This window comes from Pholcus phalangioides, unplaced genomic scaffold (genome assembly GCF_987345545.1).
Source record: "Pholcus phalangioides strain wild (caught in Gottingen) unplaced genomic scaffold, Ppha-v1.0 ptg000007l_1, whole genome shotgun sequence".
Classification (NCBI taxonomy): Eukaryota; Metazoa; Arthropoda; class Arachnida; order Araneae; family Pholcidae; genus Pholcus; species Pholcus phalangioides.
The window spans coordinates 22507779-22531488 of NW_028301600.1; the positions used below are offsets into that span (position 1 = coordinate 22507779).

Consider the following 23710-nt stretch of genomic DNA (forward strand, 5'->3'; position numbering starts at 1 on the left):
ATCACTGAAAACTAAAGTAAGTTATTGGTACTGCTACTTTCGGTATAAGATATGAAAGTGTAATGCAGTAACCCCTTCTTTACAGGGGCAATACATCTTTATAAAATAAATTGTAATCTGATGGTATTAACAATTTCTGATGGTATTAACAATGTCGATGTAGAAAAGATAACAGAATAAACTTGATCCCACATAAGGATAATTTTGTATCTCGATATAATGATAATCCCTCAACAATATTTTTTCTTGGTATGCAGAATAGTGTTATATCAAGGTGTGTCTCACTGTATTAAAAAAAATTCATTTTTGACCAACGTAAGTGTCCTTACATTCTATTGTTATTCAGGAGAACATTTTATATTGAAGTTTAAATATTAGTGCATTAAATATGAAAATTTTAATCATAGTTATTTGAAACAGCAAACATAAAAAAATTCAAAATAATAATATGCATGTCTCTGTTTAACACTCGCTAGTGTATAGAAGTTATGGTGATATTCTTAAAACTTATGTTTCGTAAACAATAAAAATAAATAAATAAATGTGCCTATATTTTTATGTGCACCTCTGTAAAAACCAAACCTGTCTAAAATAAAAATAATTTGTCTCTTAATTCCATTTTATACAGGTTTCACTGTATTATTTGAGACCATTATTCATGCTTGGCTCCTAAAAAATTGTGCTGGCACCTAATTTTTCTTTTACTTGGGAAGCCCTAATATATAATTATACATATATCATTAACCCATTATATGGGAAATGTGAAGTATCAGCTGCAAGTTGGTGATATTTATAAAATGATTGCCAAATATTCAATATTTATTGTAATTTGGTCAAAATAAGGATTATTACAATAAAACACATTTTTAAAAAATCCATCTACAGTTGTATTTTTTAGCCATAATCATTTATTTTTATTTTTTGTTAATTTTTTCAAATTGGTTTTTTTTTCTTTTCTCTTTACTGCCTGCGGGCAATTCAGATTTTGCTGGCCTTGTCTATTAATCGTCTCTAATTCAATGTTCTTGACTGATAATTACTTAACCCTTACAGCGGCGCAATCCAGAGATATATGATACCGCATCAAACTTCATCTGCTTTATATCAGTCACCCCGAAATATCTCGGCTTCCTAACATGCTTTTATTTTCAATGTGGCAGTTATAATAAAAATGCGGATTTCAGGAAAATTTTAAAAACCGCTTAAAGGGTTAAACTTGCCTACTTTGGCTGTAACTCGCTAATTCACCTATAAATATGCCACTGGACAGAATGTCTCCACTCACCAAACATGCAACCTTGCAATTAAACCCATCACCATAAAACACTTCACAAAAAACACATTTTTTCCCTTCCATTCTAAATCCAAAAAACCTATTGGGAACAATAGAAGAACACACATTTAACAGGCACAAGAATGAACATGTTATCCCTGTTTCAAACATAAGCAGAGATAGACTAGAAAATCTGGGGGCAGAGGGGCACTATGACGATGTCAGTTCATATATACGCATATGGGTCATTCCCAAAAAGGGTACATTCCACATTTTTGAAATGAAAAAAATTCAAAATTGAATTTTCAAAATAAAATTGATCTCAAAATATATAGCCAGGGTTGGTAAAAAAACCGGTTTTTTTGAAAAAAAACCAGAAAACCGGGTTTTTTTTGGTTTAAACTGGTTTTTTTGTTTTAAATAGTATTAACATTAAAAACAATGAAATTTCTGAAAAATCATTCAAACTTCTAATAATTAACTGAAATAAAATGTTTATTAATGTAATTAACACTATTCCCATGCTAATTAATCAATAAATATTTCTTACATTTTAACAAAAACCAACTTTTGCAATTTAATTATTTTTTTCTTAACTCAATGGATTACTGTGTGTTTGAAAATTCTTTTAATGTTATTATTAATCATATAATATATAAAGGTTTTTCTCCAGTTACTTTCAGTATACTTAATTAGGAAGCTATTTTGCAAAAAGTAATAAAAATTAGGTGAATATAATGTCTTTAATGAAACATAAATAATGCAGATTAATTAGCAATGATTTACGATATACAGGGTGATTATAACTAAGGTTCTGATTTCAAAACACTGTAAAAAAAGAACGATTGTCAGGATGACTTGAAAATAGATATGAATATTCCTGAAAAAATTCAATTTTATTTGATAAAGGGGAAAAAATACTTAAAAATGTAAAATTAATGACATCATCCAACATGTGGGAAATTTGCACGCAGAATGGAAACAATAGCCAGTCATGGCAGAATGATACCTTAATTACAGCATTTCACGATTTCATAATTCATGGAAACATCACAAAAACGAAGTAATTGAACAAATAACTACAACTTACTTAAGAAATGTTAAATATGTTGTCCACCGCGTGTTCTGGCTATGAGGTTGAAAGCAAAAAAAATCTTGTTCAACAGCAGAATCGGAGTATGCCATGGTCATAATGTGGATGTGCTTGAAATTCAACTTTATTAAACCAAACGCGCGCCCCCCCCCCCCGTTAATATTCCTGAGGAACTTCTAACACATAGGGAATGTGCTGGACCCCAAAGCAGAATATACCGAAATGTGCGACGTACGTCGCAGAACAACCAGTGCTGTTTGCGGAACAATCTGGAAGAATTTTAAGAAAAGTGTATAAAAGCTCGTTGAATGCTAATGAGGGCTCGTTGCATAACATCGCAAAACATTCTGCTTTGGGGGTGCTGGAGATTGCAATTCACCAAAGTTTACAATCTGACCACTGTTCATAACATTTTGAGGTGCCCCCACAGCCAGAAGTTGCAAGGGTTAAGGTGCATCCTGTCAAAATGGGTCTTCAGCAGCTGCTTTGCTGGTATTACAATGTGCATCTTGATAGAAGTTCTATCCACACACTGATGCTGTGGAAGTGCCGAAATGATGTGGTTGCACAAAATAGATTATACTGTGGCAAAGTACAGCATCATTTACTTGCACATTTTTCACGTTTTTCTTTTGCGAAAGAAACTTCCATTGCTTCAGGAGTATCCATGCAAATTTTCAAGTCATTCCGATCAGTACTTATTGTATAGTTTTGGAATCAAAACTTAAATTATAATCACCCTGTATATAGCTGATTATTTTTCATAAATATGTTACTACTATACAGTAGAACCTTGATTAACTGGGCTTAACAGTGTGTGTGAAAGTATAAAAAAACAACTATTGAATATTAAGACTGGGAGATATAGATGTGCTACTTCTTATGGGAAAGAAAATGAAAATGTACGTGAGGTAATGTAACTACTAGTACACTAGTCTTTGTCCTTTAAGGACAGCTGGTGTCTTTATTGGATTATAGGACCACCTGCCCCTAGCATGATGGTGTCACTACTGTAGCTGCTTCTTTGAGAAGGGAAAAAGAAACCCTGTGAGATAAAATACACCACTACATTTAGATGTGTGATGCACTCCTTATTCATGAATTTGCTTAAGATAGAGCATCAGAATGTAGCCAAAGGTTAAAAAATGTTGTAAGAATGAGAAATTTTGGCTTTTATATATAACTTTCAATGACTAAGATACTTCATATGAAAAATCTATATATATTCTGGCCACTTTTATGAGACTTTTTGAAAAAAACCACTTATAAAATCTTATGTCATTTAAAGATATACCATCAGAATGTACCCCAAGGATATAAAATGTGATAAAAATGAAACATTTTGGCTAATAATGAACCAATATGATATTTTTCAAGGAAAAAAATGATATTTAGGCAACTTTTATTTGATTTTTTTTAAAAAACCACTTGGTTAAAACCAAGGTTTAAACCAAACAACCCTGTGACTTTTTGAATATTTCATAAATATTTTCCACTTTCATTTTGTAATATTTTATTTTTTGGGTTTTATGAGTGAAAATCATAGATTTTGTCCACTCTGTTATAAAAAAACAAATATTGCTCTAAAAAAATTATTTCTGCTGTTTTTATCTCTTAAGATAATGAAATCAGCTTATTTCTTACACATGCTAAAAAAAAGGCACATAAGAAAAAAATTTTTTTTCAAAATTTTATTGTCAGTTTTGTTCATCTATGGCACATATATAAAATGATATTCCAAGTTTTTTTGAAAAAAAATTCCAGATTTGCACCAAGTCTCTGTTTAACACTTTTTTTGAAGCTGGGACAGCCAGATTTTGACGTTTTGCTATAAACAATGATTGTTTAAAAAAATTAGATAACAACTGAAACAAATTAAGAAATGCCATATGACAGAGAATTATTTTTATTTTTTGACTTTTCTGTTGTTTTGATGTTTTTCATAATAGCACATGGAAAAGTATATTTTTTACATATATTTAGGTAATTAAAATCAAAATTTTTTATTTCTGACAAACAATGGGTTGGTAATTTATAATTTAACATCTTATTTTGAAGTGTTCTTACATTTTTCTGCCTGTGAACTGCAAAAATGCTTCCCGTAACAGAGCAGACACCATTGTAACAGAATGCACAGAAACGTTTAACTGAGAGAAAGATCTCAAATATTCTACATAGACCATGCAAATACACTTTTATTTTCCCAAAAATTATATACAAAATGTGACAGGTGACCCAGAAACTCCTTTTATAACCTTTGAAAAATGTGCACCCCATGCCAAATTCTAAAAACCCGTGCCCTATCCCTTGCAGTTTGAATTTTGGTCTGGTAAAATTACTAAAATCTGGTCAAAGTGGACACTGGACTTGCTCGGCTGTATATTATATCATCAGGTTGATTTTTCTTTTATTTCAAAGTTTTTTGTTGAAATTGAATAGTAATTTGATGTTGGTATAAATCTAATGTTTATGCCTCACATTAGTGATCCGGAATGGACTTGGGGGGGGGGGAATTGGACCTGGAAACAAAAATATAGGAAGATAATGGTTCTGTACCATAAAATACAGAATGTATTTTATGGATAGAACCATTAACGACCTTCACTCATACTAAAATGTCCCTTATGACACATCTCCCTGGATCTGTGCCTGGCAGTGATTTTAACGATCTGTACTACTTTACTTTCGTATTTTACTGAAAAAATAACACGATGGAGAATGTGGTAAAAGATTTAAATTGAATAAATACCTTATTTAAAAAAAATTCAATTTAAACCTTCAAAACCTCTTAACTGAGAAAAATTTACTTTAAATCATAGTTTCCATTCTGTTGCATTGCTTGAGTTTTTGGGAGATGTAACAGAGTGAACAAATTAGCCTAAATTATTATTTTTTCATTATAAATTTGAATGATTGATGATAACTTTTTTTTATATTTTGAAGCATATCTCCATGTACTATTACTTGCTGCTGATAGAGATAAAAAAACAACTAATTATTTATGATAATGATGTAACATAGTGAACCTCCATCAGAGAAAAATCAGGTACTAAAGACATAACGTGAATATTAAGTCGTTTTGCAAAAGTCAAATCCAAAATTGTTGATTAAGCATTAAAAGTAAACCTTTCAATGAGCGCAAAAGTGATATCAGATTTAATCTGGAATGAAAATATATTTCCCAAATGACCGTAACATAGTGGCCATTTTAAAATGAGGAAATTTTGGGACACGAACAAAAAACGTTAAATTTTATTGTCAGTTTTGTTCATCTATGGCACATATGTAAAATGATATTCCAAGTTTTTTTGAAAAAAAAATTCCAGATTTGCACCAAGTCTCTGTTTAACACTTTTTTTGAAGCTGGGACAGCCAGATTTTGACGTTTTGCTATAAACAATGATTGTTTAAAAACATTAGATAACAACTGAAACAAATTAAGAAATGCCATATGACAGAGAATTAAATGAAGTACTAGAAAAAAATAAAAATTACTACCAGAGTGCTCTGAAATTTTGTAAAAAAAAATTAGTCTCGGAAACGGTTTGTACACTTTTTTTGGGGAATGGCCCATATACATTAGATCAGGCTGCTCTGTCTTTAAGGATGAGGATCAATGTCCCCACCCATGGTTTCAAAGAACAAACATGTTATCACTGTTTTAACATAAAAATCAGGAACACATGATGGAGCAAGAAATATCGTCAAAACCCTATTCAACTGGGTTACCAAAAAAAGCCAAATGATTGCCAAATTTGGTGTGCACCTGATAATTCATATTAACCCTTTTCTGTGCTTCGCTCATGTTCCCGTTGGTCTTTCAGGCTTATCTCAAACACTGCATTGTAAATAAATTACATTCTATTTGTATTGACAAAAGCATTTTGAAACTTACCAGAACTGATAGTTTAATATCGCTGTAATATCAAGCAATTCAAGTCTAGACATCCAGAGTTCCTGAACCAAGAATCTTATTTCTCACACTGAGCTCACCGAACTTATTCTCACACATGCTAAACTCACAGCTTTTTCTATCATCCTGAAGTCAATAACTGAATTACAAATACAAATACAACGCCACAACAGGCAAATTGCCCAACGAGGTGGCTGACTCGATTGAAGGATTTAATTTCTTAAAAATGAAGAAATCTCATAAATTATGTACAGGCGATGATCATTTTTAAAAACCTGTATGGATGAGAAGAATCGTTCGTAAATGGGAAAGACATTTAAAGGAATAGTATATTATTTGGAAACAGGAAATTAGTTTGTAAAATCAAGTGTAGACCGTATTGTATGTATTATAATTGTATATTGCATATAGTATATCTAACGCTGAAATACAAAGTAATTCCAAATTTAATCCACAAGTGTGTTGATTAAAAAATATTATTTACAGAAATGAATGTTATGTGGACATACTCTGTTTAGGGAACGGAAATTAATTTTCTGTATCAGAAGTTAATGAATTTAATTATTTGGTTATTTCTTGATATGTCAACTTTCATTGCTCCAAGTTCTTCAAAAGAATTGTTATATTTAGAGATGATTTAAGGAAAAAAAAATTTATCTTTGCCAACACGGAGGTTCGGACCCTGTTTTATTGTTTGCTGGATGAGTGCTCTGCCCCCTAAGCTGGGGAAACAGAATATTTTTTCCTTAGAGCATATACAGCGCGATTCATTATTCTCTCTGGGGTTTTGGAATGCTATAGTGGAAAACTATGAGTGCAGAGGAGGGGAGCTGTACGCTGAATACAGAAACAAGTTTATTTATAGACCTTACAGGTGTTCAATGTGAGAACCCTTGCTCACATGGCAAACATCAATTCGATAATCCAGTTCTTGCCATACTCTCCATAACATGGCATGATCCACAGCATGTGTGATTAATCCAAGCAGTTCTGCTAAATCATGCAGCAAAGGGAGGGGGGAGTACGACAGAGGCGGCTCGAGCTTACATGCTGCCCCTAACGGTGACTTGAGTGGAAGGCTGACAGCTTCAGTGAAGGGGACAGAGATAAACCTGATTTTTTTTCAGAAGAAAGCAGCACATCATTGTTTACCGTGCAAAATGTGTGACCATACGTCCCGCTTTTAAAGTAGTGTTTCCTGGTTTTTTTTCCTTCCAGAATTATTTTACCATTCTTAATAATGCCAGATAACTTAATCCTTGAAACAGCACTTATTTTTGTGAGCCATCATCACCTATCCTATAAAGATGATATAACAAAGTTATTTTTCTTAAGAAATTTTTTTCAAAAGGTGTTTCTGGTACTCCGGGGACCAGGCAAGTGAAAAGTCGAATTTTTCCTTTGCTTTCATTTGACTATTGTGGAACAAATTCTGGGTGAGGGCATGCCTCATCCCCCATCCTAGAGTAGAGCCCCTAGGTGGAACCCCCCCCCCCCCCCACCCAGTCAAACTGCTCAAGGGCCCTTCTATAATTAATTTATAGCATGAAAAAGCCAAAATAATGTAGAATTGTCTCGGGGCCCTTGTGGAGGATCATGGGTAAGGGAACCAAAATGCACACTTGCCCCTTGTGATAGAATATAGGGGTGGCACTTGGACATGTGACCCATTGCAGCTGCATGGGGCACCAGTCAAAAGGGGTGCAAAATACAAGATGAAAGGGCGAAAAATTTTTTTTGTTAGGAATTGTTTGGATAAGTTGTGAGAGGGGCCTGACAGGGTTCCGGCTTGGGGCCGGGAATCCTTATAATTTTTCTTTTTTCACTATAAATTAACTGTAGAAAGGTCTCCATGGGAAATCTGGCTTGAGCCCCACGAAAGATTCCAGTCCAGGGGCCCTGACGTAGGATGTAGGTGTTATGGGGGACAATAGGCAGGAGGCCCAAAAAATAAGTCCTGCATGGGTACAGATTTTGTCTCGAGCTGCCCCGATAGCTTACATTCTAGTTTCTGGTATTACGGTCAGAGGGTCTGTCTATTTTCTCAATGTTTCATTGTCGAGGTATGACTCACATGTGTGATGTCGTGTGAATTTTTACTGTGTTAAATTTTGAGGTCTTAACTAAAGTCTATGCTGCTGCCCCTTACAACCTGCCACGCGGGTGTGCCGCACCCCTTGCACCCTCGCTTAAGCCGCTCCTAGGGTACGAGCATAAGATTGATCTTTAACATAGCCCCACGAGGAAAAGTCCGGTGAGCAGAAGACGAACATCATTTTCGGAAGCTCGTTCAATCCAATGAGGCAATTCAGCATTAAGGTACTCACGCACATTCCACAGGAAATGGGAGGGGGCAGATCCATCTTAGTAAAAAAATGAAGTCACCACGCTCCTGTAATTGCAGCATATTCAGGTACACTACAATGGTAACAGTTCACTGCATTAAAAAAATGGCCTGTACACCTGTGGGCTGACTGTAATTTAGTAAATTCTAACACAGAAAGCTTTTTGTGTGCCCGTGAACACAATTTTAATTCGCTGGCTGCTTTCAGTCGAATGCATACTGCCATCTACTGGTGACTGCTGTTATAAAAACTTAAATTATTTATGTATTCAGTGCAAAGTTCCTCTCCACTGCATTCGCCATACCTTCCCCACTATAGCATTCCAAAACCACGGAAGGAATTATGAATCACCAATATATATGAATATATATATACACCAATATATATGAATATATATACACCAATATATATGAATATATATACACCAATATATATGAATATATATACACCAATATATATGAATATATATACACCAATATATATGAACCAACAATATATATGTTGAATGGCTCCATACATGGACGGCAGCAACAATCAACCAATAGTACGTGAATGACATTAGGCCACCATCTATATGTCACCATTTGGTGGTCTAATGTCATTCACAAGCTATTGATTGATTGCCACCACCTTCCATGTAGGGAGCCATTCAATATATATATATACACTCTAAGGAAGAAATTTTCTGTTTCCATAGCTTAAGTAGACCATAGCTTCTGCTGGTTATATAGCTTTTGGTAGAGCACTTGTCCAGCAAATGAGAGATCGGGTTCGAGTCCCTGTAGGGACAGAGATGAATTTTCTTCCTAAAATCATCATCTCCAAATATAACCAGGTTTTAAAAAAAACCTGTATTAACAAGTGGAGAGGACATCGTTTTCTACAACCTTAATTGGTAAGGAATATATAAAATGACAAATGAAATATATAAAATAAATGAAAACAATACAATTGACAGAGACAGAATTGTTTTTTTTTCTCAAACCAATATATATAAATTATACATAAATATAACCAGGTTTCGAAAAAAATCTGTATTAACAAGTGTGGCGAGAACATCTTTTTCTACAACCTTAATTGGAAAATATATAAAATGTGACAAATGAAATATATAAAATAAATGAAAATAATACAGTTGACAGAGAGATAGATGGCTTTTTTTCTCAGCCCAATATATCAAGTAAACCAATATTTTCTAGATATTATGCTGAGAACTCTGAAAGAAAAGTCACCTGGTCTCTAGCTGGGACCCAATTTGAATACAAAGAATAGAATGGCGATCCACAATCCATACAAAGTATTGCATGCTGCTCGCATGCACTCTATGCAGTTCAAACAGCACAACTTCACCCATGTTATAGAATTTTGGATTTCTTGCTGGAGCACGATGGCATCTTTTTGTGGTAGACCGTAAAGTTCAGCTGTCACGTGCTTGCCAAATGCCTCGTATGGCTTGTCCTCAGCTGCCTGCTGTGCTTTTTTTCCCAACTGCTCTATAGCCTCTGCAATCTCAGAATTGACATGCTTTTTTTCCTTTTCTCATTGGAGTTGGAGGTATAGGTGTCGATTCAGACTCATCAACATCCTCTATGTCCTGGTTTGTAACCTCTGGAAGGCTAATGTTGCAGACATCCCCATTAAATGTTTGCTGGCTGCTAGATGGAAGAACCTACAAAGAAATAAGAAAGAATTTATATAAATATATAAAATGAGAGAAACGCATAATGTTTTTAAAGGCAGGCTATTCAGTATGCCAAAGTTGGAAGAAATGAATGAAAAAGTGATAACACTATGTTCGCTAAAGTTAGAGATTGTTCTTTGAACATTTCTATGTATCCAACAAGGGTAGGGCTGACTCCAGCCCAGAATGATTATCATTTTTTGTTTTTTGACACTATAAAGGAGCCTGTGAAAAGTCTGGCCAAAGAGCCTCCCAAAAACTGCAGCCTGGGAAATCTGCTATAGGATGTGGGGGGGGGGGGGTCATGCCTGTATCCAACTCTGGCAAGAATAACATCACAACTCAAAACATGCTGTTATTCTTGCCAGTGTGCGATATAATGTTCAAATTTTGGGACACCAATATAAAAGGGCCATGATCTTCACAAGTGTGGGGCTGATAGGTCTCCAGCCGGGCAGATTCTCAGCTGTTTTTAATTTTTAGGGACCCATGAAAAGTCTGACTTGAGAGGCCATCAAAAATCTCAGCCTAAGGACCATGTTTCAGGGTATGGGGTCCAATCGCTCATGCAGAAATCGGGCCCTTGCTGGGTCTAAAATACTACTCTCTATTTGTATTATATATATTTAAATATAAATTCACTTACCAGATTTAATTGACTTTCTCTCATTGAGAGAACTTCCTGGAAGAAGTGGGCAGAACGGAACACCACACCAGTTTCGGGTAGTACATGTTTTCCGTCCCTGCCCTGCTCTTCTTGCTTCTCTCAATTTTCGCTAATTCCTGTCTGTACACATCTTTTAACTCTTTCATCTTTACCTTCAATTTCTTGTCTTCCAGGCCTCCTTCCAAAAGATTACCTTCTTCCGGCTGATGACGCGTTTGCCTTGCCAGATTGTATTTAGTAAATTTGTCCAGTTATAATTTAGCATTTACACTGGTGTACCCTTGTCGAAGCAGTTGATCGATGTACTAATAACTCATGGTCCGTTTTATCTATGTCGTTGAAAATTTTAAACACTTCAATCATATTCCCATGACATCTGCGCTATTTCAATGTAAACATTTTCAAATAAAATCAAATCTCTCTTCATAGCTTAACCCCACTGTGCCATCAAGAGCATGTGTGGCTCTTCTCTGCACCCTCTCAACCAAGTCAACATCCCTCTGTAAGTATGGTCTCCAAAACCTGGCAGCATACTCCAATCCAAGACGAACTAAGCCATGGAAAAGTGGAAGGATCACTTTAGAAGAACGGGAAGAGACCTTTTTGAGAATGAAACCAAGCATTCTATTCGATTTTTTGACCACAGCTGAAAACAATGTTCAGAAAACTTAAGCCGCTCATCAATAATACCCAGATCGGTGATCCTAGTGAAAAATAACATTGCACTGGAATATCATTTTGAGCTGTGCGTATCAACTCATTCTAAATCATTTAGCATCGATCCAATGAATTTTTATCTTTGCTGTTTGGGACAAAAAAGTGGGTGGTTCTTTTCTGACCCCCCCCCCCCATTCCAGACGATATGCACAGACAGTTCAGTCCATTTCAGTCTTTTTTGTCTGTCTTGGAATCTGTGACATCAGAAAATGCCTTATTTTTTGCTGAATATGCTAAAAAAAAACACACGTATTTATGAAGATATTTTGTTTTAATTATTTCTTAATCAATGTTGCTATTTGAATCTTAGCAAACCATTCAGTATACAGGGTGTACTATGTCATATATATATATATATATATATATATATATATATATATATAGACATGCCAACATTGGCTTAAAGCTCGTCAGTAGTGATGAATGGTCAGCTTTGCCATGGGGGAGAAGTACCCCCCCCCCCAGGACAACATAATCATAGTACAATAAAAAATAATCACTCAAAAATTTAATTTTTTCAAATTTTAATTCAAAATTCATTAAATACAGCACCTCAGTGGCACTGGAACTGCCACTTGTTTTCTCTCAACTCATAGTGAGTGAAGTGTAATGAATGAATAATTGTATCATTGTAAGACTGTTGCTCTCTGAGGCGAGACTTTAACAGGGAGATCGGCTCGCATTCGCACCTCAAAGTTGGGAACCGCAGAAAACCAACTTCAGCCGACCACCACTGTAAGGTCAGGACTAGGACTCAGGCTTCATGACCCCAACCTCCCGAGGTTGCCAAATCCCTTAATAATTCATGAATATTCAATGCAATCCCAACCTGCATACGCCCTTGTGGGCCATAAATACGGACGTCTAGCAACCTTAGACCCATCCCCGTTTTCTTCGTATCGGAGCTTCCTATAGCACCTATAACGAAATATTCTTTCTGACACAAGTTATGCACGTTCGACCATGCATTATACAAATGAAGCCGGGTCTGGACCCACAGCACTGAACCATTCAAAAACCCGTTTTTAGCCCACATCGTTGGATGGTTTTGATGGAAAACTGGTTTTTGCATGTTTGAGCATCTAGTAGAGCCAGCACCTTCTATAGCAGAAAGCCTTCTCACGAAGCTTTGACGTCACTGAAGTTATCCATTTCACCTGCAGCCATTAGATAAAGCAGGCCAATGTATGCAAAATCTTTACCTTTTTTTTTTTTTTTTTTTTTTTTAAATTAATTGTGATCTTCACGTATTCCCAAGGGATCAGCATGATCCGTCTAGGGAATTTGTTAGTGTTAGTAGACATCCATGCCCGAACCGGGATTCGAACCCAGACCTGCACAGTGAGAAGCTAGTTCCCTAACCACTCGACTGCCAGGCGGCATCAATCAGCGACAGTATATGCAATGACTATAGGTGAAATGGTTTTTGTGTCATCAACAAGTGTCAGATGCGCACGAGTGATAAATTGGAAAAGTGTATGCATAGTGTTGTATTGTTGTGTTCAATATGTTGAAAGTTATACTGAACAAAGAGCATTCGCGGACAGCATTAATTTTTTTGTTTTCATTTGAAGAAAACTGCTGCTGAATCATACCGATTACTTCGAGAAGCTTATGGTGAACATGCTCCATCGCAAGATATGTGTGAATGATGGTTTCGGTGTTTCAAAAGTGGCGACTTCGATGTTGCAGACAAGGAACATGGAAAACCGCCAAAAAAAAAAAAGATGTGGAATTAGAAGCATTGTTGGACGAAGATGATACTACACAGACACAAAAACAACTCGCAGAGCAATTGGGCGTTAGTCAACAAGCTGTTTTCAATCGCAATGCCCCATGACAACGTGAAATGCTCCTTGACAATGCTCAATGGTCAATGTGCAATGCTCCATCACATACAGCAAAAGTGGTTCGTGGAACGCTGGAAGCACTCACCTGGAAGTTCTACCCTATGCGGCTTACTCACCAGACTTGGCTCCTTCCGATTACCACTTGTTTGCATTGATGGGTCACGCACTTTCAGAGCAACGCTTTGGTTCGTACGAAGATGTGAAAAAATAGCTAGATGAATGGTTCGCAGCAAAAGGGGAAAATTTTTACTAGGACCAGCTTTAGAGTCAGTGGACCCGTCGCACAAGAAGGCTGTCTAAAGAGGTCTGTTTCTGCTGTCTCTCTAAGATTTTCCCTAAATGGGACATGGCCTTCTTTGAAGGGCTGCTGGCTCTGGAAACTTTCTTTGGTCCCATGAAATTGTGTGGGGTGATGCTCACACAACAAGAAACAATGCCACATTGAGCAGGATAACAAAAATTAGCAGCGAGGTCATGTGGGCACGGTGACAAAATCTGAGGCAATCAATGAAAACCGGAACAAATTTTTCATGGAAAAAACCGACGAAAACCGAGGTGAATGAAAACTGAAGCATTACTGTATTATTATTCAGAACAGATTTCATTTAGCTGACCACTCATTATGTCTGTGGTCCAGAACATTCTTGTCTATTCAAATTTATTTTTAAATTCTAATGTTGATAAAAACTTTTCCTACAAGAAATTCTGTCTCATTCTGTATTGAATAGCCCAAGTTCATTCAAGGCTTGACCCAGGCACCGCGCCACCCTGTCAAACAGAAAATCAGTACTGGTGTCTCAAATTTCTTGTAAGTGCTTGCAGTAAAAGGAATCTAAGGGTGACACAAAATCTTCTGGTTTCATATAATAATGTTTCTCCCAACATCAAAGGGGGGTCATTAAGCCCCAAAAAGTAAAAAAAAAAAAACCCAATATTTAGGACTGTTTTCCTCGGGAAAAAAACCATGCATAATTTTCTTTCAATTTGTAAAAAAAGCCCTGAAGTAACTCATCTTTTAGTGAAGCATTATCTTCTCAACTCTCAACAACAGAAGTAGCCTCTTTAGCAGAATATAAAGATTTTATACTTTGAAGTACATAATGATTCCAATTACTGATTTTTTCAAAGTTCAAAATTTAAAAAAAAGGAGATAAATGTTCTCCAAAGCAAATAATCGAATGCTTTTGATGAAAATTGAGAGTTATTCACTCACCTTTCACAAGGGATGTTTGCTTTTCTGGCAATATTTTTTACAGAGCTTTCAGTATTGATTGCTTCTTTGGTTGGAAAATTCTCAAATGACTGGTCATCTCTTTTTTGTTCACATTCATGAGATGACTGTTGGAGATTGAGGTTTTCACAACAAACACCATGCCCTACCATATTTTTTCTGTTGAGAAAAATATGAATAATGTTCAACTAGGAAAAAAAAAGGAAATAAAACATTCTTTGGATAGTTCTTAAAACTACAGTCAATTTCGATAAACAGATATTCAACTCATTAGAGTTTGACTTAAGTTGAAGTTGTTATAAGTCTTCAGAACTTCCAATATCATTTCAGTGTTAAAAATTTTCCTTAATTCCGAGTTTTCTTCCTCTAAGTCAAAGTTATTGGATATGAGACGAATTTTTAAAAAAAAAACGAAACATTTAAATACTTAGTGAGCAGTTGAAGGTGCGGTGTACATTATTCAAGGAATTTCTTTTTCCTTCCCCCCCCCCCCCTCCTTTTGCAGTTCTGCTGATAAATGACGCAGTGGAGAGATTGCAGTTTAAGAATGTCTGAATACATTAAAAAAGCACTGAAGTAACTCATCTTTTAGTGAAGCATTATCGTCTCAACAACAGAACTAGCTTCTTTAGCAGAATATAAAGATTTTATACTTTGAAGTATAAGCTTTATTTTGCTGTTGAGTCTTGAAGTACAATTTATATTTTTGCACATCAATTGCTGACATACCACTCTTTTTTTCACTGCTACAAGTTTGTTCATAGAAAATTGACATTTTCCTAAGTGTATAATTTTATTATACATTTTTTTAATACATAATACCACAACATTGGAAATATCTTCGACTGTTATGATTTCCTGAATGATTTCCAAGTCTTGAACACCCAAAATTTCATTGAGTGCTATTGAAATATTGAAAAACAATGTACACTTGAGGATATTATTTTCAACAGGTCACACATGCAAATTGCACCTATTGCTGTTATTCTTTTGATCAAAATGCATCTTGGTATAAAAACATGAAATGCTTACACATATTTAAGATGGACATTTACTGCAGCATTTAGCCATTTCTTAAACCCTTAACTGCCAATGAAATCTTTTACAGGGCCGTGAGTTTGACACTCCTGGTCTAAATAATGGGCTAGCTCAGGGGTTCTCAAACTTTTTTCACCCGCAGCGTTCCTTTCCCATATCAATACTTATTCGCCAAAGCAGTCTAACAAAGACTTTTTTCGAAAAACCTTTGTCGGGAGCATCTGCTCTGACAAAGGTTGATGGGGCACCACGAAGCACAGTTTCAGAACCTCTGGGCTAGATGTTGAATGAGGTATTTGAAAGTTCTACAACTTAATGATGAGGGTATATGAAAGTATCACATTGTAGTCAAGAAGGTGTTGAGTATCCCTTTCCCCGGCTCAGCCACCTCGTTGGCGTTTTTTTTCTCAGCCACCTCGTTGGGCATTTTGCCTGTTGTGGCGTTGTATTTGTATTTATGGTAAATGGGCAGTTCCCACAGCTAGTGTGATGTTTTGATTGGAATTGACTGTGACTATCATGGGTGATATAACAGAAAGGCTCAAGCTACATGACCCCTTCCCATAATTTTATTAATGCAATGCTGCACCCCCTTCCCCCAGCACAAACAATGAACACATAGAATCCTGTATGGACAGGATGACATCTATCAACCTTTTTGGTAATCTCCCAATATTTTCTTCATATGGACACCTCTGACCATGACTGATTTTCTTTGGCGCATCCATTACTTATTCATATTTCTTTAGATCAATAGCTCCTAAGTGTATAAATCTTGCTCTAAAAGTTGAAATTCTTATGGAAGATTTTATACGAGTAGCTCACAAATTTGGTGGGTCAACTTGTCCGTCTTAAACTATTCCACAATTTTTAAATTTATGTAGCATTATTTTTCTTGATTAAATCTTTATTTCATCAAAGAGCCAGATTATCATTTTACTTACCATATTATTTTTTTTGGCATATAAGATTTTTGGTATAAAAAACTCCAAGATAAAAAATAATTGCCTATGATGTACAAAGCCTGGTGGATGTGCTGCTTCTTATGGAAAGAAAATGAAATGTCTATGAGGTAATGAACTACCCTACCCTGGCCTTCGTCCTTTGGAGGGCAGCTGATGTCTCTTTATTGGATTATAAGTCCACTTGTTTCTAGCAGGTGTTACAAGGCCCGATTCGCGACATATAAATTATAATAAAATTACAGCACCAATTATATGTTAAGGCAACATATAAGATATAATATAAAAGGACATCGCTATAAAAGACAATCGCTACATCAATTGTCTAGTTACTATTGTTCGCTATTTTGCTACTATTGTCTCAATCTAATGATGCAATCTTGTTCAAAATTGATCAGTTGCATGAAAGGTCTTTGAATGTGTCTTAGAGGCATTTTAAACAATAGCTTATCAAGCAAAAACAGAGGTGCAACACGTAAAAGCAGTCTCTGAGGCCCTTCCAAAGAGCAACAGAAAATTGTCACTTTTGGCGATAGTTATATTTGCAATACTAATACATTTTCATACCTACATGTGATAACTGCTTGCGAGGTTTCACAGAGATTCCAATATTCTCTTGATGCATTATTTATTTGTGACAGGGAGGTTTATAATTTATTTACAGAGCTATTGAACTCAATACTAACACATTTAAGATACTCACTTTTTCAATGGCATATCTTTGGCGATTATGAGTCTTCTATTTTTTTCTTGTCCAACAGAAAAAACTTTGAATTTCCTGTAAGATTGACTGAAATTATGTGCAAGCCATCGATATCTTTGGTGAAGAAACGGGAATATCAGTATGCTAAGACAAATAGAGAAATTGAATTACTGCAGTAAATAAAGAAATAGTGTAGTTTCAATGACATAGACAACAACAACTCCTACACATATGGGAAAAGCCAAATATAACTCAAAAGTCTATTACATCCATAAATTTACTTTTCAAAAATTTAAAGTATTACACAACACAAAAATAAATAGTATCATTATACAGATTGTAGCATGACACAAACAGATGATTAAAAATGCATTCACAGAGGTAAACATAAAAGGAAAATAACACATGAACATGGCCATCACCAGTTTACAACTATATGATTAACACCCCTGCTAACTGCTCTCTTCTTTCCTCACTTTTGGACAGAAGTTTTGTGTCTGCACCATCATCTCTGGTGTTAAAAACATTACAAGATGAATGGTGTAATAAATATGCATATATGCCATTTGTCATTCGAAAATTTAAATAAAAAAAAGGGGAGAGGAAAAAGTTTTCCTTTTTTTTCAAGGAGAAGAAAGATACTACAGAGAAGAAAGAACATCAAATGATTCCTGTAAGAACAGTCACTTTTTCTTCTTTTTTTGGTATAGTTTCAATCAGGGTTGACAAGGTTTTGCCAAAATGGAAAAAAAATCACTATAAAAACCATAGAAGAAACCGCCCGGCAAAATTATATATAAAAAAAGACTGCCAGTGGCAAAAAAATAAAAGAATTAAAAATTTGAACTTTTACTTTTGCAAAACAAGTTTGGAGAATCTCAACTTACGTTACAAAGGTGAAATATTTAAAACTACATTTTTTTACCTCTGGAATCAGCTGTTTTTCCTTTAAATTAAACAAAGGGGTTGGAGATAAATATGAATAAAAACCACATAATAGAGAAACAAAACTGCACCCATCAAATTTTTAGTTCTAACAACTGATACATAGCATCTATATTATTTTTTCAATTTTTTTTTTAATTTTTGCTATTTTTTTCCAATTTTTGCTTTGTTTTTCCACTTTTCTTTCTCACTGTCCCAGTAAAAATTATTTTTATTATTAAATTAAATTTTTTTAAAGCTGGTTTTAATAGTAATTAGAGATCCTTGTCTTATTTCATACTGAAAAGGAGAGTGTCAACTAACCCAAGAGGGGTACCCATCAGTATGATAGTGGTTATATATCTGTATGCCATAGGTAAAAGGCACTATGTTCATTTTCGTCAATACCGGGATAATGCTATTAATTTGCAGTACTTTCGTTACACTGCACATATATATAGCCCCAAAGCAGAATATGCCGGAAACTACTACATACATTGCAGAACAATCAGTGCTGCTGCATTTGAAAATATATTCAAGGTGATTTTGAGAGAAATATAAAAAATATTGTTGCAGAAGTTTCAAAATTTCCTAAAAAAATATTGTTATAGAGGGATCTATCAAAAAAGGATATTGTTGTTTCGAGGAGTTTAAGCAATTCCAAACAAGATTTGAAAAATATCATTTTTTAGCATGGTGTTACACTGTATCTTTTATGTGATATTTTAATCAATTTTAGTTAATTTAAATGCTCTGAAAATTGAGAACTCAAAATTTCTCTGAAAGAGATTTGTTGTGGCTCCCCCCCCCCCACAAGCCTTTTGTGCACCCTCCAAAGGTGGATCCTACATATGCCCCTGCTTGAGTATCATTATACAAGCATATTTCTCCATATTTGTTTTTATAATTTTTATTTATTGTTTTGATGTTGGTGTACAGCTTCAATCAGTGTGCCCCAAAACCCAATTAAAAAGTTGTTACCCTGTCTCTCCTGATACCAACAAAAAAATTCAATGTTTCTTAGTGAAATATTCCCAGAGATATTTGAATTTGAAAAACAGGAAAGTTGGGAAAAAAAAACATCTTTAAATGCAGGTAAAACGGTTTATATGTATTTAATGTTTTTTTTTTTTTTTAACTTTCCTCCGTTTTTTTCAATTTGAATATTTCAGTGAATATTGGATTTAGAAACATAGAATTTTTTTTGGTGGCATCAGGAGAGACCGGGGAACAACTTTTTAATTGGGTTTTGGGACACACGGGGACTGCATAAAAAGTTTAATTTTTATTTTAAGAACTATACAACTCCTTGTAACATGAATGACATACCTGAGTACTACATGCTATTTAGAAACTTTTTCTAACTGGAAGTATGCTTCTAGGATCAAGGGTTTGCCAATAAAATGCCATATTCCCGTTTGCTATGGACCCTGTATATTTCACCTTTTTTGTCCATTTCTATTGTACTTTTTAAAGCCTGGGGTGTCCCCTTTCTAAATGATGGGCTTGTGGCGAGCTGGAGAACTTCATTTGTGTGAGTATTTATGCTTTGAAGTGGTTTTATAAGTGAAAATATCCAATAAACTATTATGGGGAGCCGCAGATGAACCATGAATGCAAGGGAGCTGTGGACATAGGCGGAGATAGACTTGGAAGTCTGGGTACACGATGATGTCAATTCATCTATACATATATGCATTAGATCAGTCGACTTGATCTTTGATTCCCCCCACGCCCCCCGTATCTCCACCCATGCCTGCGGGCGATGAAAATTTGAGAACCACTGACCTATGACATTTATATAAAGAGTTTATATAAAGAGTTTTAGAGTTAATAGAGAGCTAATAGAAGGCCTTTCTCTTCCTTATATCAACAGAAAAAGCAGAACTAAAACTTAATTACTGGAGCTCGAACTAGTGTGTGTTAGTAAGACACTCGAAGTGCCTTACAAATTATTGTCTTAAATTTATATATAACATGTAATATTCAAAGAAAATAAAAATATATACATACACAAGATGCACAGATAACAGGGCATATGGTATTTTACTGGCAAATCGTTGATCCTAGAGGAATACTTCCATTTAGAAAAGTATCCAAATAATGTGTAGTGCTCAGACAGGGCTATAACTAAGCTGGGGCAACTGGGACACTGCCCCTGGGCCCCCAAGTTGAATGGGAGCTCCACAGAAAAGTCTGCCCTGAGAAGGCACACTATGGCCTTGTACTCAGATGTTATTCATGTTGCAAGAGGTTATATAATTATTAAAATAGAAAAATTAACTTTTATAGTCCCTGTGTACCTAAAAACCAAATTAAAAAGTTGTTGCCCTGTCTCTCTCCTGATGCCAACAAAAAAAATTCCACGTTTCTAAATGCAATATTCGCTGTGCTATTCGAATTCAAAAATGGAGGAAAATTGAAAAAAACAGCATTAAATACGGGTAAAATGGTTTTCTCACATTAAATGCTGTTTTTTCTCAATCTTCCTCTATGTTTTGAATTTGAATAGCACAGCGAATACAGGGCTCAGCGCGGATCATGGTCTCAAAACTAGTGACCAAAATGTTTGAAAAAGTGACCAAATAGTGACTAAAATATTTTTAGAAAGAGACCAAATAGACAGTGAATTTTGATTATCACTAAATTGAATGAATTGAAATTGAGTTTAGTTTTTACTAAACTTTGCATTTCAATGGAATTCATCGAAATTGCTGTTTTTTACATAATAGTGTGAAATAATTAAATCAAACTCAAACGCATTCTGCTGACCAGAAAAGTTTTGAATAACTTATGAAATTTATGAACAACTATGTGTGAGAGTAATTACATTACATCCTTTCTAAGTAACAGCAGCAATGCCTTTCCCCCATGTTGCTTTCTACAACCTATCTTAAAATCAATTTAACCAGAAAAAACTTCAAAACGGGAAAAAGTTTTCACATTCAAAGAAGAGAAAAAAATGAAATAACACAAAATTTAATGAGAGAATTTGCCCATCTACATTCCAGTGGATTTTTCATTCATGTTATGCTATAAATGACAGTATACAAAAGGTACTCAAACTTTTTTAACTAGTACAAATTTGATTTACATACCTAGGTTTGTATAATATGTTCCAACAAATTTTGAGAAATTTACTATAATGATTAAAACTATAAAATTAAATTTTCAACATTATTTTAAATTATTAAATCAAAAAATTACTTAAATTACTGAATTAAATGAATTATTTAAATTATTAAATTGAATAATATATTTAAATTACTAAATTAATTTTAATTATTAAGTTGACTAAATTATTTTAATTATTGTATGTTGAGGGAGGGGCAATCCATCCTCCCCCCCCCCCCGTGTCAATGGCAGAGCCTACTGATGTATACATATATATGATGTATATCAATTGTCATTGTGGGGCACCCCTAAGACCTTCACGTCTATCTCCACCTATGGCTGGACTGGGAAGGGTGGGTGAGTCTACTCTTTTACAGGCGGGAGGGGGAGGCACCAAAATAATGCTGCCCTTGGGTGAGGGAGAAAATAAACCAGTTTTGAAATTGTTTGGTTTCTGAGAGAAAAATTTGTAAATATATAGTTTTTTTTTTTTACACACAACATACACCCCTGCAAAAAAAACGCATTTACTCCTTTACCCAGAAACAGCATAATTTCGGCCCCTCCCCCCCCCCCCGTTATTTTTAACAGAAAAAGAGACTCCGCTGCCTTCCCCGGTAAATTTCCCATGAACCTTGTAAGCACCAACGTGGCGACTTTTTTTTCGCGCCAAGGAATCACCGTTTTGCGGTGGTCAATTCAAGATGGCTGACAAAGGGCGAAAGAATGAATGAATGCCAGAACTTTGCCACTGGACTTATCCCGTTGCCGAGATCTCTTCCAGCCCAGCTTCGCGTGGGACAAAGGGCACATAAAAAAATTACAAAAAATTATATAATTTATAATATGAATCAACCTAATATGCGAAAATCGATAGAAATGTATCGGGAACTACGGAAAATTAGGATAAAATTAACACAAAAATCGAATCAACGACACACGGGGTTTATGGATGCTGCTGTCAGGGCTACTTATTTTAGCGCGAAAAAAAGTTGCCACGTCAGCGCTGACTTCTCCCATAATTTTCAACGAACAAAAACAATGAATTCGCCCCCATCCGGGGCACCCGATTTACCATGGCCATAATAGGATTTTTTTTCTGGAGGGGAAACGTAATTTTATTGCCCCTTGACTGTGAAATTCAATAATTTTGCAAAGTAATTTATTGCCTTTTCTTAAATATACCATTGCATAAAAAACGCCGTCTGAGGCACTGCCCCCACCCCCAGTTTTGGATCTGATCACGGTATGTAGCAACCGGGCCGCAAGGACGAACGAAAATTTACTATCGCCTGGGGCCGGTATCCATTTTTTTCAATGAAAAAAGAGTAAACTCGGCACCCTTTCCTATTGCGGTCATAACAGCGACTCGAGACAAAAACGTTTTAATAACTTCTGAGGTCTAAAAAGGGGATTTTACAGAACACCAAGAATGGAGCACAAGATGTCGGTATTAAGTCAACAATCAGTATCGTAAAGATGCTCTAAATTAAGTTACGGCCAGAAGCGGATAAAGGTCAGTTGACGCCCCCGGGCATTAAAAAAATTAATATTAGGCCCCTTAAATTAAGAAAAAAGTGTAAAGTAGGGGCCAAAGGCGCGCTCGGTGTGCCCACCATTAAATCCACCTCTATTTACGGCTCGCATACACGTTAACTGCGTTTTTATCAGCCTCACGACCAATTTTCATCTGATTTGGAAACCCTTGTGTTAAACTAAACGTTGAATTGCAGGATTCCGTGATCTTTTCATAAATAGTTCTCCTTTCGATCATATTTGGGGCTACGGGTTCTTGCTGAGATTTAAATCCAGTTAGAAAAATAGTACGAATTTTATTTCTAGATTGCAATTTTCAGTCGGATGATTTTTTTTATTGTAAGTAAATTCAAAATACCTGCGCACTTCTTTAACCTTGGCCAGCTATATATATACAAGAGTATTCTTCCGCTGCACGGGCAGTTAGTTTCTGCACGGGTTCTCTTAAATCGTCATTTCAAATAACATTAAAAAAAATCAACAAAAGTAACGACAGAACAAACAACAAATGTAACTTGAGCGATGCTCCAAGAAAGGAATTCTGCCCTTAGGACCAACTTTTTAAAACAAATAAAATAAAGGATCAATTTTAAAATAAGATTAAAATGAAAGAATGAGTGAGCACGTGGGGAAATAAGAAAAAATGGTAGTAGAGGAGGGGAA

General features: G+C 35.2%; 1 protein-coding gene and 1 long non-coding RNA gene across 5 annotated transcripts in view; both read right to left on the reverse strand.

The window, feature by feature from the left end:
- The window catches only part of LOC149085065 (uncharacterized), a 115460-nt gene that overhangs the window by 74486 nt on the left and 17264 nt on the right, over positions 1-23710 (reverse strand). For 3 of the 4 annotated variants that reach the window (XR_016192790.1, XR_016192789.1, XM_089232847.1), the window contains exons 2-3: positions 17474-17617; positions 14753-14929 (exon numbers count right to left, since the gene is read on the reverse strand). Coding sequence is in view for 1 of the 4 variants with exons in the window: in XM_089232847.1 (XP_089088973.1) it covers positions 14753-14929; positions 17474-17487 (191 nt within the window). In the remaining 3 variants the exon portion in view is untranslated. Of the gene's footprint in view, positions 1-14752; positions 14930-17473; positions 17618-23710 lie in introns of those variants that run through there. The other variant, XR_016192791.1, reaches the window with a different exon arrangement.
- LOC149085067 (uncharacterized) lies at positions 10007-11099 on the reverse strand. Its single transcript, XR_016192792.1, has 2 exons — positions 10952-11099; positions 10007-10293 (listed from the first exon to the last, which is right to left on the reverse strand). It is a non-coding gene; the product is annotated as an uncharacterized LOC149085067 (long non-coding RNA).